The 16,807-nt window shown below is 35.1% G+C and overlaps 1 protein-coding gene across 1 annotated transcript in view; it reads right to left on the reverse strand.

Annotated features, from left to right (window-relative positions):
- Positions 1-16,807, reverse strand: part of LOC6031300 (C-type lectin domain family 4 member F) — a 106,717-nt gene that overhangs the window by 1,264 nt on the left and 88,646 nt on the right. The window contains 2 exon segments of the mRNA XM_038258851.1: positions 2,923-3,031; positions 3,142-3,242. Coding sequence (XP_038114779.1) covers positions 2,923-3,031; positions 3,142-3,242 — 210 coding nt within the window.

Here is a 16,807-nt window from a genome sequence, read left to right on the forward strand (position 1 = left end):
GGTCCCCTAAGACCCTATTAAATTTTATTCTGTTTAATGAAGTACTTTTAAAGTTATGACATGAAAAAGTCTACTAAAAACAACAATTATAAAAAAAAATTAATAAAAAAAATAAAAAAAACTCTTAAATTTATGTGTAAAACCAACCAAAACTACAACATGAATGTGACGAAGGCACCAACCACCTCAAGGTAGATTAAGTAACGTTTTTACAATATATGTCGTTTTAAAGAAAAGTGTTGTTGAGGGCAAGTTGAGGGCACTTTTGGAGCTCTAAAAAACATATTTTTTTTTAATTTTTAACAGGTCAATTTCAATATAAGGGTTAAAAGTAACGGCCATTTTAAGGTAAAAATGGATGCAAATTTAAATCTTAGACCCGTAATTTTTTGTTTGGCCATTAGAGTGACCTATACCGTGTTAGGGTGGTCCGAAAAATTATCATTTTCGTACATTTTCGCAGAAATCACTTTTTTTTCAAAAAATATAGGTTTACGCAATTTTAGCCGATTTTACTTGTCTTGGAAGCAAAAGAAAGGTGATTAGTTAGCCTTTCAAGGAAAAATAGTTTGGAGACCGATAATTCCAGTCGAACATTTGAAAAGGTCGTATGAAACATTAAAATGCCGTTTTGACGGTTTCTGATCCATAGAGATTTCTCGGATGTTGTTACGTGAAACACTCAACAATGGGAGATTTGATTTTTTGAAAGTAAAAACTTGGTTTTTCCGCGAAAATTTCGAAAACGGGAACAACTTTTTTCACTAAAACTATATTAACTTGAAAATTCCAGCAATGACCCAAACTAGTACCTGTACGTACTAGTACCAATATTATGAAAATGTTTGCCTCCATTATGGGCTAAAACCTTTTTTAAACTAACCGATCTGAAAATCCCTTCGAAAGAAAAAGTTTTTTTTTTTAATTTTAATCTTAGCAATTCTCCACCAAACCCGGAAATGGATTTTACTTATTTTTTTTATTTGGCTTAAACTTTGTGGGAGCCTTCACCCATACAAATCTTCTTACAATTTTGGCAGCTGTTCATACAAAAATGGTACGTAAATATTCAAAAATCAGTAACTGTTCAAGGAATTTTATGATTAAGGTAGGTATTAATGAAGATTATTCAGAAAAAAGGTACTTACCAATTATTTTGGTGATTTTTTAATTAAATTTAAATTTATTCACAAAAATTCTTTTTCCCAAAATTCGTATTTTTTATTTTTTTAAGTGACAAAACCCTGCATCTTTTAAATCATTCAGAAGTATGGACCACAATGTTGCCGACGAGTTATGTTTTTTAAACAGTAAATTTTGTAAAAAAAAATGTTGTACTAAAAATTATTTAATTTCATTTTTTTATGTAAAATCGAATTTGCAATCAAAAACTTCGTTACAATTTCTTTGATAATGTACATAGTTTTCAAAATTTAGTCGTTCAATGTTAAATTTTGTCCGATAAATTCCTTTTTTTTTTATTTTTTAAAATAGTGTTCTTGAAAGTTTTTTTTTTTTTCGAAAAGTTCAAAAAAATTCCTACAATTTTGTCTGAGAAGATGCCTCTGTGCTCTCTTATGCTAACTAGATATAAAACTCAGCAAGCTTTGTACACTGGCTGCTGAGATCTAGTGGATAAAAGAAAAAGAAACAGAAAAATTAAAGTTCTCAAATATTATTTTTGAAAGAAATTAATCAAGAATAACATTTTATAAGGGTAAATATTGAATGTTTGGACCTTTTGAAATGTTAGTCTTGATTCGAAATATTTGAAAAAAAATTATTGAATGGATCGGAAAATTTTACGAATGTGTCATTTTTAAAAATAGAAAATCGGACCTTTAGTTGCTGAGATATCGACATTAGAAAATAAAGGGGGAAGAGGGTCAGACTTAGCAAAACTTAATTTTTCCAGTTTCTTTTTCTTTTATCCGCTGTAACTCAGCAACCAGTGGTCCAATCGTCAATGTTTCTTAGAGAAAATAAGTAATGTAGGAACTTTTCTGAACTTTTCGAAAAAAATATTTTTATCGGAAAAAAATAACTATAAATGGCTATATTTTGAAAACGATGTATTTAGTTATAAAAATGTAAGTACTTCTCGATTGCCAATTCGATTTTACTAAAAAAATTAGGTCAGCATTTTTTTGTATCATGTGATTAATTTTTTTAAACAAAAATCACAATTTAAAACAATTATAACTCGTTAGCAAAATTTGGTCCATACTTCTGAATGGCTCAAAAAATGCAGGGTTTTGTTCTTTAAAATATATAAAAAATGCAAAAAATAAAAAAAATACGAATTTTGGGATATTAATCTTTTGTCAAAAAAAATTAATTAGAAATCACAAATTTGTATCCGTGCATGCTTGTACCTTTTGTCTGAATAGTCTTCATCGATACCTACAACTTTGCCCAAGAGACCAAACCAATCAAGGAAATTCTTGAAAAGTTAAACAAAATGCCTAAATTGTCAGGAGACTTACATGGATCATCCAATGATGCACAATTTTGAATATGAGGAGAGCCCACACAAAGACTATATAGGACTATATGAACTCATGTTTTTTGGGCTCAATAGGACTATATGAACTCATGTTTTTTGTTATGAGAACTTGAATCACTTCCACTTAGAGTGAACTCCATTAACTTCCCATTGCATTTCACGTCCAACAGGAACCATAAACAATACTCAACTCGCATTCGCGTGCAATTTAACAAATTGTTACAACGGCTAATTGAATCCACGAGCCATTCATAGTTACCAACACCTGATGGGAGTAGTACTAATTGCCGTTGCAATAAGATTGTGTAAGGGTGGCACATTCTTGTACCGCGCGGCACGCGACTCACTATAATCGCTCCCTAGTATAGCCATACAATGCAACTCAGAAGTCACTTTCAATAAATATACACAATTACCATAATCCTTGACGTATTTCTCGAGACGATCGTTCTCCTCCTGGGACTGGATGCTGGCGAGCTGCATTCCATGATACCGGCAGTACTGCAGGGCTTTGAACCAGTTAGCCTGGAAGAGAGGGGGTCGATGTTTAAGCCAATATATTTTGGGGGTCCTTTCACTCGAAAAAGTATGAATTCACAATTGAAAACTGTACTGCACTCGGGAATGAGGCTCACCTTGAAGAAAATGCTAAGATAGTACCGCTTCTCTCCCAGCTTCAGCAGGGGCATGGTCCACCGATTTGGGACGCTCGAATCCTCGACGCAGTTGGGACAATCTACGGGAGGGAAAATGTGGAAAGAAAAACGGGATTATTTTCAAGGTTTCGATTGCACAATGTGAACAACGTGTGATGAAGGGCTTTTGCTAGCAACTAAGTAAAATGGTTTGGTCATCTATTAGCCAATTCAAACTTCTTCAATTGTTGCATTGGATTGGCCCAGGAGGGCGCACTGATTGCTACACCAACCAAACGGTCGATTGTATTCAAATTTATAGCTTCTTCGAAGACGGAGAGTAATGACGGTTCTTTGGTTCTTCTGGACGATGAAGTAAACAACTCGGAGCTGGACAGATAAATGGACTTATTGATTTGGAGCTGAATGTCAGGCGAAAGATGATGGTTATTCAACAGGTGTAACTTGCTTGCTTAATTTCTTTGGAACCAATATTAAAGTCTAAAGGGCGCGTCTAAGTTTCATTGCTCAAAATTATTTATTCAATTAGGTTTGATTTATTTTCACATGGTCCTTTATTTAAAAACAAAAAAACAACAACAAAACAACAAATACGAGAATTCAAAGCACTACTAAAACACTCAGAAAATTCGCCAATTAAAAAGACTCATTGAGATATTTTAACCTAGTGTCCAGAAAAGTCTTATAGAGCAATTCCAGCTCAAATCAGGAATTTTTCTGATACTTTTGTACCCGACCCTCTCCGATTTCAATGAAACTTTGTAGACATGTTATCCTAGGCCTATATAAGTCATTTTTGTGCATATGGAGCAAATAGTACTCGAGAATAACATTTGAGAAGGGCGTAAGGTATTTAAATATTTTTGTGTTCTGTAATTTAAAAATTACTGTATCTCGAAGCCGTTGCGTCGTATCAAAAAGTGGTCAAAGGCAAACTTGTAGGAAATCGGACGGGCTTTCTGAAAAAAATACACTGAAACAAAAATACACGCCACATCTTTTTTTTTGATTTTTTGATTTTTAAGTCTAAAACTTAAATTTGAAGGTGATGTCACGATTTTTTTTCGTTCAAAATTTTTGAGGAAATAGCCTAAAATGTTACTAAAAGGCTGACAAAAAATGCAGGTTGGTATGCAAGCTTCCCTGCACCGTGCGGTACACGCGGTACACTCGTACCTCGGGTTTGCTTTGCGCCTGCTTTGTTCGGTTTACACCCGTACCCGACTCACACGAACCGAGGGTATTTTGGTTCATCGTACCAGCGCACCACGACACTCTCGGTTCGCCGCGTCGGTTTTGTGTCTGGCACTCACCCATGGCATGAACCCGGTATATGAGCCAAGGTGCTTCACTCGTTACGAGCCGAGGAACGTGCCGTGGTACGCGCTGGCGGTACAAAACGGGTTCAATACCACGACACGTACCACGGCACGCTGGGTTCATGCCATGGGTGAGTGCCAGACACAAAACCGATGGGGCGAGCCGAGAGTGTCGTGGTGCGCTGGTACGATGTACCAAGATACCAATACACAAATGGGTTCAGGCACGTACCAAAGCTAGAAAACCAAACCCGCGGTGTGCGTTGGCACTGGCGCATGGGAAGCTTGTTGGTATGTCTCTCCTAAAAAAATACAAACATCATTTACTAAAACTGTGTTTTTGAAAAGTGGTCTAAACGTCAAAATTTATAAACCATTGACCATTGTCCTATGTCCAATCCTTGGGAAGATACAGCGGTTTAAAAATAAAAATGTTGAAAAAACGGGATTTTTGGTGGTTTTGGACAATTTCTATATGACAGACTTGGTTTTTCAGTCTCGTAAATATTTTTAACGGAAAGCTCGTCCAATTTCCCATAAGTTTGCTTTTGACAGCATTTCAATTGGATGTAAGGGCTTACAGATATAAGCTTAATTACATTGCTTATAACTGAAAATAGATTATTTTTTTTCAGTGTGGTAGAAACCAGGATAGTAAATTTGATTACGTACACCCAAAATTCAGAGTCGAGATAATCGTTCTCTCAAAATTTATTGAGGGCTCAGTGCCAAAATCGATAGAATAATGGTACCAACTCACACCATCATAACAAATGAGTTCATTCGTTAGTTGAATCAATAAATCTCCAACAAGTGTCATACATCGACTTCTGACTTCTCCTTGGTCACCAAGCTGTGGTGGCCGAGGCAGCTAAGTCATTGGATTGGTTTGTCAAAGGTCTCTGGTTTGATTCCCGTTGTCGACACTTTTGGTTTTTTGTTTGACGGATGAACTTTTTTTGCAAATGAACCTCGAGAGAATAGTTCTATCGCCCATCTCGAGCTGTGTTCTCTGCGTCCGTGAATGGTACCACTATTCTCTCGACTCGAGACCATCATTCTCTCGGACTAGCGCTGCCAGTTTTGGGTGTAAATATAAAAACGATATAAATCTAAAAGCTGTCAAAGGCAAACTTATGGGAAATTGGACGAGCTATCCGGTAAAAATATTTACGAGACTGAAAAACCAAGTCTGTCATATAGAAAATGCCAAAAACCACCAAAAATCCCGTTTTTTCAACATTTTTATTTTTAAAACCGCTGTATCTTCCCAAGGATTGGACATAGGACAATGGTCAATATGAAGACTTTTATGTAAAATTATCTGGGGAATCGATTCCCACTACCGGTTTTTAAAAATTTTGACGTTTAGACCACTTTTCAAAAAAACAGTTTTAGTAAATGATTTTTGTATTTTTTTAGGAGAGACATACCATCCTGCATTTTTCATCAGTCTTTTGGTAACATCTTAAGGTATTTCCTCAAAAATTTTGAGCGAAAAAGAATCGTGACATCACCTTCAAATTTAACTTTTTAACTTAAAAATTGAAAAATGACATAAAAGTGGCGTGTATTTTTGTTTCAGTGTATTTTTATCAGAAAGCCCGTCCAATTTCCTACAAGTTTGTTTTTGACCACTTTTTGATACGATGCAACGGCTTCGATTTACATTAATTTTTGAATTGTAAAATACAAAAATATTTAAATAACTTACGCCCTTTTCAAATGTTATTCTCGAGTACTATTGGCTCCATATACACAAAAATGACTTATATAGGCCTAGGATAACATGTCTACAAAGTTTCATTGAAATCGGAGAGGGTCGGGTACAAAAGTACCAGAAAAAATCCTAATTTGAGCTGGAATTGCTCTACAAAGCGGAGTCGTCGGGTCTTTTTGGGGACCTGGAGTTGGAGTCGGAGTCGGCTAAATTGTATTAGCTGGAGTCGGAGTCGGAGCCGGAGTCGTAAATTTATGATAGACCCGGAGTCGGAGTTGTCAAAAAAAATTAATTTAATTTACGAACTCTTTCAATATTTGTTAGGATTCAGTTTAATTCCCCTTTGTATATTTTAAATTTATTTATTGAATTGCGTTGACATTTTTTTGTTTAATTTATTTTTTGGTTCAAGATCAGATCAGATCAGATACCATGATGTTTTTGAAGCATTTTAATTGTGATTGAAAAGCTCACTATCAGTATTTAACAAAAATAATTATATTTTTTAAACATTATCAACTATTATATCAATCTTCTACTTGGAACGCAACATGCTCATTTTGTATGTAAATAAAAACAAATCAAAGTGTCGTGCTGAAAACATTTCAAGCTGACAAAAAATATCGAAAATAAGTTGCAACTAATTTTGAAATACAGTTAAACCGGCTCTCTTATGCTTCGCATATGCAACTTTGCATACACGAGTTATTGAATTTATTAGATATATCGATTACCCCAATGTTTACAATTTCTCTACAAAACTCTTAAATTGTTGATCCTTAAATAAAATCGTTGAACAAGTCTATTTTTTTTAAATGCCTGAAACCAGGGTGATATAATTGATATAATTTAATTTATTTTTCAAATATTAGAATTTTCTCATGATTTGTATGTTTAAAGTGTGTACTGAGCTGGATCACACACGTACGTCTTCTCAGATAAATTCAAAAAAGCTTTAAAAAATTGTTACTTTGAAAATTGTTTATTTCAAAACCAGGGTAACTTTGATAGTTACTGCACACCAATTTTTCATTACTGAATTCAGCTAAATTTACTGAAATCTGCATTACTGAAATTTTCAGTAAATGAAAACTTGCTGAAAAAAAAACAATTGAAAATTAGTGTAGCTAGCTTATTAACTTAAAAAAATAAATGAAAATTTAAAGTAGTTTATAAATGTTCCAATTTTTCAAAAAACAAAATTCAAATTTACTTAGAAATTTGTTGTGCTGAAAATGCGTTTTTTATATTTGAAATACAGATTAGCTATCGGAGTCGGAGTTGGAGCCGGAGTCAACCAATTTTGGAAAGCTGGAGTCGGAGTTGGCTAGAGTTGGTAGGCCGGAGTCGGAGTCAGAGCCGGAGTCAACAATTTGTGGAAAGCCAGAGCCGGAGTCGGAGTCGGAGTCGGTTGAAATATAACCCGACTCCGCAGCCCTGAATTTTTCCATTCTAAAAAAAAACTTGTTTGAGGAAAAGTCTTGAGTCAAACTTATTTCAAAGTATTTTATATTCATCAAATACATCAAATTCAAATTTGTTATTGTTTTTTTTTATTTTTTTTTAATTATTTATGTAGGGTTTTCAATTTATTCAATATTTATGTTTTTCTGCTTGACTTGAGAACAAAATTATGTAAATATATTTTGATAAATTTAAAATAATATCAGAATTAAATACTCTTGTTTCGAACTTATGTCTTTTCGATCAGAAGATGAAGATGTGACAAGATAGTCGTAGTTTACAAATAGTTTTTCTGTTCACATTGACTGAGTATGACATGTTGGTCGTAAACACTGCCCAATAAGTGATTTATTCTCTGCCAAAGTCTCGACACTTTCCCACCTTGCACACAACACGGAAAGAGTGCCGTTAACGGCGCCTATTTGGGCGCACTTTTGCACGAGTCCGCCATAAAATCCACCAACAAATGACCAAAAACGTTCACTTCATAAAACGGCATGCCCGCATGTCTGTGGCTTTGGCCGCCGTGGGTAATTAAGGTCACCTGTTGTAAAATTACCAATAGCGCACCTTCTGAAGGTAGCATGTGTAACATGAACCCCTCCCCCTCCCAGCGTCAATTCAAGTGCGTGAAAGAAAATCTGCACAATGAAGGAAAAATTATGAAACAAAATCTTGGCCGCCGAGTGTCGATTTCACACCTTCGTAGTGAGGGTGGTGGAACCAAGCAGAAGGAAAAAAAACGCTGTTTTTCTTCCTCTTTTCCACGGTTTTGAGAGTTTTGTTTGAAAACAAATCGCGCACACACACACACAAACAGACACACGGATCGAATCCGATCCGGCACATTCCGCAGCAGCAAAAGTCTCACCAGCTCAGGTGGAACCAAAAAGCGCGCGTGATTGATGGAGCTTTTCGGCCAAGCTTGTCACGCATGAAAGCTGGGCGTTGTGTTGCGGTTATGTTGTGTTGGGTGGGTGGGACGATGGGAAAATCAAACAACAAGTGATCGGGTGTTTTGCATCTCTAATGATCGGTTGAAGCTGGACTCTCTAGAAAATTTCAAGTAATAACAGTTGGTTTACCAAGCATATCATTGCACTTTTTAACGGGGCTGAAGATTCTTTTTTATTAAAGCCATGCAAATCACATATTTGTGGGCCAATTTCACCAATCGAAAGATCAAGTGAAAAGCTTTCAAATGCAGGATAAGCAATTCATGACAATAAAACAACTCGACATTCTTGCAGTTAATATCAGTAAACGCTTTAGATTTGTCAAGATATTATAATTTGGTCCAATCGACAGAATTGATTTTTAGTTAATTTCCTGCCAATAAATAAAATTCAAAGTTTTTAGAAAAAAATGTATGGAATCATTTTAAGCAACCATGCGTACTAGTATGTAACAAAATATGCTTTTTGGCGGACATTCAGGGGCTTGTTCCGGTAGGCGTACTGAGCTCATATCTCAAAAGTGAACTTGTTTGGACTTTACAGGAGCTAGTGCTTTGCATTTGAGTTTTAAATGGGATTTTAAAGTGTTTTAAACAAATAATTCTGTGGCACTTTGGACATTGAAGCGTTTCATTTTAACATACCAAGAGTGTATGCCAGATCCTTGCACATGTTTTGCCTTCAAAGTTTGACTTTTTTTTCGTAAAATCGGTCAAAGCAAAATCAAATGGCGCCGCAGGCGTCGCCTGGCGCTAATAGTGAGCAAATTGAAATGATTTCGTCAAATTGACAATAGGGAAGGTTACTTTTATGTTTTATTTAAAAACTAACTAATTATATTTGTTTATCAAAACGTATTCACTTTCAATTGATTCTACACCCAAAGTTAAAGAACGAGAGGATAGCCCTCACGAAAAGAAACGTGAGGAAAGTGCTATATTGCGAGAGTATAGTCCTCTCGCGTGTTCATTCGTTCATTGGAACAGTTCATCCTATTAAGTGGCTTATATGGACACATGACCGCCACTTTGTCACCGAACCTTGGTGGCCTATACGGCAAAGGCACGGTTCAATATGCTGATGGTCTTGGGTTGGAGTCTCGATACCGGTACTTTTTTTTTGATAGATGAACTTTTTTTGAAGATGAACCCATGAGTAAAGTACTCTCGGTTATTTCGGGATTGATCCTCTCAGTCCGCACACAGTACCATTTTACTACCGAATCGTGCTCTTTATTCTCTCGTATGTCGATGCCCAGGTTCTGGGTGTATGTAAGTTAGAGTTTAAGTTAATAAAAAGTGTCAAGTTTGATCAAAATTCATTACACAGTCCAACAAGATTTTGTCTCTGAGACGCGTATATGTGTTCCTTGTAGAATTTTGCCTGCTGAATCCGAATCCGGGTCCAGAATTGCTCCAAATGGTCCCAATTTTGAGATACACCCGTTTGAAATGTTAGTTTAGGCCAAAATTAGCTACTTTGTCGACTATTTTACAAAAGAACTATTGAATAAACAACTAAACCAATACATGTATCTTATAGTTCACGTTTTCTCCTTTCTGAAACACCCCTGGTTTTTAAAATTTGATTGATTCTACGCATATTTAAAGCCATTTTAAAATTATATTTTCAGTTGGTTCTCATTCAAGTTTTTCCAACTTGCATGCAAGCCAAATTATACTGCACAGAAAACAAATCATGGTATTATTACATCTGGGAAGGGGTACATTTTTTATGTCAGAAAAAAGGTGTAATTTTACCTCTGGAAATGTGTAATTTGACCACTTTTCTGGTGTAATGTCACTTTTTCAGTCTAAATTGAGGCAAAATTACATCGTAAAAGAGGTAATATTCAACCTTCCGAAATTACAGCTTCCAAATTTACATTATTTTTTACTGTGTGGGATAGCAATAATAAAAATCAAAAATGCTTTGCAGAACGTTAAATAAGTATGTCTCGGTAATCTAATTGATCATATTTCATGTAATTTTGTCGGCTGAATCCATTCCTATCATTAGATTTTTTCAAAAAGGTCAGCTTTTTAAGTAAAAATTGAATTTTCGATGATTTTTTTCAAAATAAAATCTATTTTATGCTAAAGTATGACTCAGAGATTACTAAATGTCGATGTCTCGTCAGTCTAATTGATCATTTTTGAAGTTTTTTTGTCTGCTGAATCCATTCCCATCATTGGATTTTTTTCAAAAAGGTCAGCTTTTTGAGTGAAAATTGAATATTCGATGATTTTTTCAAAATAAAATTTATTTAATGCTAAAGTATGACTTTGAGATGACTAAATGTCGATGTCTCGTCAGTCTAATTGATCATTTTTAATGTATTTTTGTCTGCTGAATCCATTCCCATCATTAGATTTTTTCGAAATGGTCAAGTTTTTGAGTAAAAATTGTATTTTCGATGATTTAAAAAAAAATCTATTTAATGCTAAATTATGACTTTGAGATGACTAAATGTCGATGTCTCGTCAGTCTAATTGATCATTTTTAATGTATTTTTGTCTGCTGAATCCATTCCCATCATTAGATTTTTTCGAAAAGATCAAGTTTTTGAGTAAAAATTGTATTTTCGATGATTTAAAAAAAAACTATTTTATGAGCAATTCTCTTTGAAATCGGCCGATAACGACCATTTTTATTTGTTGAATTTTTTATTTTTCTCAAACTTTGTGGGGGCCTTCCCTATGACCAAAAAAGCTTTTTTGTGCCATTGGTTCACCCGTGCAAGTCTCCATACAATTTTGGCAGCTGTCCATACAAAAATGGTACGTAAAAATTTAAACAGCTGGAACTTTTGAGTAAATTTTCTGATCAATTTGGCGTCTTCGGCAAAGTTTTAGGTATTCTTGAAGACTATTGAGAAAAAAATAGGTACACGGAAAAATTGCCGAATTTTTTATTAACTTTTTTTTCACAAAAACTGAAATTCCCAAAAAACGTATATTTTGATTTTCGAGATTTTTATATGTTTTAGAGGACAAAAAACCCCAACTTTTGAGCCATAGATAAATATGGTCAAAAAATCTGCTGCTAAATTATGAATTTTTGTATTGGTTTAGTTGTTTATTCAATAGTTCTTTTGTAAAATAGCCGACAAAGTAGCTAATTTTGGCCTAAATTAACATTTCAAACGGGTGTATCTCAAAATTGGAACCATTTGGAGCAATTCTGGACCCGGATTCGGATTCAGCAGGCAAAATTCTACTAGGAACACATATACTCGTCTCAGAGACAAGAAACATTTGATTTTTTGTTGAACTGATTATTGATCAGCCCGCCTGTGTGCTTCAAGCATATGCGGCGAATAAAGCTGATGTAGGTAATCTCGAAAACACAAAATTTTAAAATTCGATATCTCTGGAACGAAACATATTCATTTCTGTCGATAAGTGATTCTTATGTAGAATTGGCCGGAGAACACGATGGTGAGGTCAAATAAAAAAAAATAAGTTGGGGTGTTTTGAGATACGGCCGTTTAAAGTTTTCAATTGCGCAATACAGGTAGAAACAATAAATTAATCAACATTTCGATCACGGGAATGGATTCTACGTCCAATTTCCTTTGAATTTGAGTCTAAGACCGATCCTTTAAGATTTGTGGTTCATGAGTTATCGTTGTTTGAATCTAGGAGGTTTGCTCAACAATCGTCAAAAAGTCGATTTTTTGGGGAGGTACAAAAATGGAGGGGGTGGTCCGATTTGGATGAAATTCGGGATTCTTGCATGTTTTGACAGCTGTGCCAAATTTGAGCAGGATCGGAGAGGGTAATTTTCAAATGCTGTTCCGCTTCAGATGGAATGACCCATATGGGATAGCACTATAGTCATTTTTATTTTGAAATTTTCAGAACAAACATAACTTTTTTATCAAGGGGTTTCCAGCATCAAGGATTACTGACCAGTCTAAATGGAATTACCAGGATTACTGGCAATATGTCATGAATTACTTTGATTTCCCAGAATTACTTGGGATTTCCAGAAACCACGCAGAATTGCTCAAATTTATAAAAATAACTTGGAATTACTGCCTAGCTTATTGAGAATTGGATCGAATGACAGCTGTCAAATGCACAAAACCACGTGCTAGGCAATAGTACGTCCATCCCGGGAATTTCCGGCACAAAATTCCCGGGATTTTTATATGTTGTACGGGGAATTTCCGAAATTAAACAAAAATCATAATTTGGCCTGGAAATTACATTAGTATTACAATTAATAAGTTTAAACTTTTCTAAAATTTTACATAAATTGGTACCATTTTATTTGTTGTCATTTTTGTTTTTAGACATCTTAAACCAATTTTCAAGCATCAAAAATGAATATTTATAAGATACTTATTTAATTTGAATTAGAAATGTGGTGCATAAAAAAATCAAAGCACAACAGAGAACAGCAAAAAATTGTTTAACACTGGAACGCCCAACGCATGTCCAACAGTTTTTGAAAAAGTAATAAAATCTATGTTTTCTTTATATTTGTTATGTTTTTCAAGCTTTAAATTACTATTAATATCAATCTAAACAAGGATAGCAGTTTTTAGATAGCTTAACATTCCAACGCCCAAGGCTCCAAAAAAGTTGGAACGGTAACTTCAACTCGCTGGTTCTCGGGCATAACTCAACCAATCAAGATGATTCTTCTTTTCAGTGATTTGTAAGAATGTCTAGATGATCCTTAAATTGTGCAGAACTTAATTCGATCAAATCTGCGATCAAAAACATCGTTCCATTTTTTTTTTCGCATGTAAAAAAAAATCGCCAAAAATTCCGCGGTGGCAGTCCTTTTAAAAAAGGTAGAACGATGTTTTTGATCGCAAAAATTACAGATTTGATCGAATTAAGTTCTGCACAATTTTAGGATCATCTAGACATTCTTACAAATCACTGGAAACAAGAATCGTCCCGATTGGTTGAGTAATGCCCGAGAACCAGCGAGTTGAAGTTACCGTTCCAACTTTTTTGGAGCCTTGGGCGTTGGAATGTTAAGCTATCTAAAAACTGCTATCCTTGTTTAGATTGATATTAATAGTAATTTAAAGCTTGAAAAACATAACAAATATAAAGAAAACATAGATTTTATTACTTTTTCAAAAACTAAAAACATTCCGGGAATAAATAAATATTTTTCCCGTTTTCCGGGAAACTCAAAACCTGGAAAAATTAGACGTCCTGCTTGGAAATCCTCGAACAAGTGGGTAAATATCAACATCATTTTGAAAACTGATTTTGGCGTTTGATTGCATTTAAAATTCAAAGCACAACAAAGAACAAAAAAAATCTTCAAAACTATCTTAAAGTGCTATCCCTGTTTAGATTGATTTTAATAGTATTGAGCTAGTAGTTTGATTTTAAAAACATAACTAATCTAAAGAAAACATAGATTTTACGACGTTTTCAAAAATTTCCCGGGATAAAAAAATTTTTTTCCGTTTTCCGGTAAACTCAAAACCCGGGAAAATTGGACGCCCTACTTGGAAATCATCGAATAATGTGGTAAACATCAACGTCAGTTTGACAACTGTATTTGACGTTTGAGTGTTTTTCATCCGAATACATTTGAATTAGAGAGCATCCAAATTGGCGGACATTTCGAATCCGCTCTGTACTTCTTACAACCATAAAAAGCATCAAGGAAAAGCAAAATGCATTCTGCCGATTTACCTTTAAAGAATTACTAGTGGTTACTTGGGTTAATGGGAAATACACGAATTACTGAGTAACTATGGAATTACTCGAATCACTACGGAATTTCTAGGTAATTCCAGAATTACAGGAATTACTGCAGAATTGCGGAGTAATTCTGGAATTACTGAATTACTTACTCAAAATCCGAATGATCCCGTACTAGCTGTAACTTTGGTTTCATACATGAAAATTAATAGGCAATAAATATAATTATAAAAGGTTTATCGAAATTATCTGTTTAACAGTTATTTTTTATTATTTTCTGAAGTTTGTTTTCACAAACAAGAATCACGGAATTACCAGGATTACTGGGATTATTAGGAATTACCAGGATTACTCTGGAATTACTCAGTAAATCCGGAATTACAGAATTACTTGCTCAAATTCCAAGTAATTCCGGATTAGTGACCAGTCTGACACGATGCTGGAAACCCCTTGTTTTTTATTAAAAAAAAAAGTTTAAAGTAGATGTTATAACAAGACATTTGTCGAGTTTATCTCAAAATCAAAAAAAATACTTATGGGACGGACTAGATTGAAGCAGCAGAGCACCGGTTGACAAATAAAGTAAAAATCTTTAGGGGTTCAACAGCGAACTTATCAATTCTTACTGATTTATTGTTAATTTTCAGCTGATCTGATGAGCATTCACCCAAAACTGGCCAGCGCTTGTCAGAAAAAAATATGGCTTCAAGCCGATAGAATAGTGGTACCATTTACGGACACAGAGAACACAGCTCGAGATGGGCGAGATAATTATTCCCACGAGGTTCATTCGCAAAAAAAGTTCATCCAATATAAAATAAAAAGTGTCAACTTTTGACACACTAACCCTATGACTAAACTGCCTCTTCCACCACAGCTTGTTGATGAGTGGTCAGAAGTCGATGTATGGCACTTTTTGGAAATATATTGATTCAATTAACGAATGATCACAAAATTTAACAACAACAAAAAAAAAGGAAAAAAAAGCCTTATCTCAAACAAAACTCACCAACATTATAACAGAGAAAGGCCATTTCGTAACCAAGCTTAATTTTTAACTACCAATAGCACACACATTCCACCTGACCTGCCTAAACGGTGCCCATTAGAGGCGAATGGTTTCATTTTGTTAAAAACCCACCCGATAACCACGCGCTCGCACTCATCAGCCAAATTTGAATTTGATTGGTTATGAGAAATTTTTAACGGCACGGGGCGTTCCAATCCGCTTCTAAATTACCCATTGATGAGCGCGCACCAGGCAAGACGAATTGAATTTTTTTCTCAATTATTGCTTACGCCTTCACCGGTCTGGTGATGTTGAACAAACAGGGGGTGGGGGAAAAAAGGAAAATTTGACAGACGATAAGACACACTAGCCCCGAAATATTTGTGTCAGTAATGTGCGTTGCTGAACGTTACGCGTTGAATAATGTCGTTATCAAACCGCATAATTATGATAATGGCGAATGAAAATTTCGTTTGAATCGCTTGACTGGAAATGTCTTACGCTCGAAAACCGCCAAGTTGGCAACACTGCCCAGGTAACCTTTGTCAGCAATTTTTATTTACACCGTCAGGTTTGTAATGAAACAAGCTGTACGCGCCTAATTTGAATAAAGTCTTCCATTATCACATTGTCCGCATAGCTCGGGTAGGTTGGACATCCGATCGAGAACTTAAGTTGGCGTGAGGTTGCGTTAAAATGAAGACGCATTAAGGTGAAGGTCATCGCGGCTGCTGCGGTTTAACACCCATTGAACGGATAGATTAAGAGAGACCTACAAGGCAGCGGACAAGGTTGATCGGAGAGGTAATTTGTTTGACCGGTCGCGAAGAGGCTTAGCAGCACCTGATGAGAAAAAAATCTTAAGGTGCTTCGAAGACGCGCATCGCCTGGAGGAAGTCGCGACGATAGTGAAAGGAAGTGCTGGTGAGGATTGCATTCCATTGACTGGTTTGGTTGGTTGTGAGAAGATTACCGTGTGTAGACCGGCAAGGTTCGAGTTTTATTGACGGCAAGATTAATCGTTGCAAAAAGGCGATAAATTAATCACCATGGAAAACTGAAGAAATCTAGTTGAATATTGATATTTTGGCAGATTTTGAGGCTGCATTCTGACAACAGAATTCTCGAAAAAATATCAATGGAACTGAATAACACTAGGGTAACAAGAAAAAAGAAAGGTAAAGTGAATCTAGGTGACACTATTTTTTATTTCTTTAATTGAGTTAGGCTGTTGCACATATTTTTCAAAGTTTACACAGAAAAAAATCAATTCCCGTAATCGTGAATTAAGTTCACGAATGTGAGATCCACGAAGGAATTTATTCATGAGTATGGTGCATTTGCACCATAAACGTGAATATATTCCTTCGTGGTTCTCATAATCGTGAGCTGACTTCACGGTTTCGAGAATTGATTTTTTTCTGTGTATGTCGCCCCCCCTTCAAATTCGGCCTGAATAATCAGGGGCAAAAAAATTTTTTTTTTCGAAAAAC

Source organism: Culex quinquefasciatus, chromosome 3 (genome assembly GCF_015732765.1).
Source record: "Culex quinquefasciatus strain JHB chromosome 3, VPISU_Cqui_1.0_pri_paternal, whole genome shotgun sequence".
Taxonomy (NCBI): Eukaryota; Metazoa; Arthropoda; class Insecta; order Diptera; family Culicidae; genus Culex; species Culex quinquefasciatus.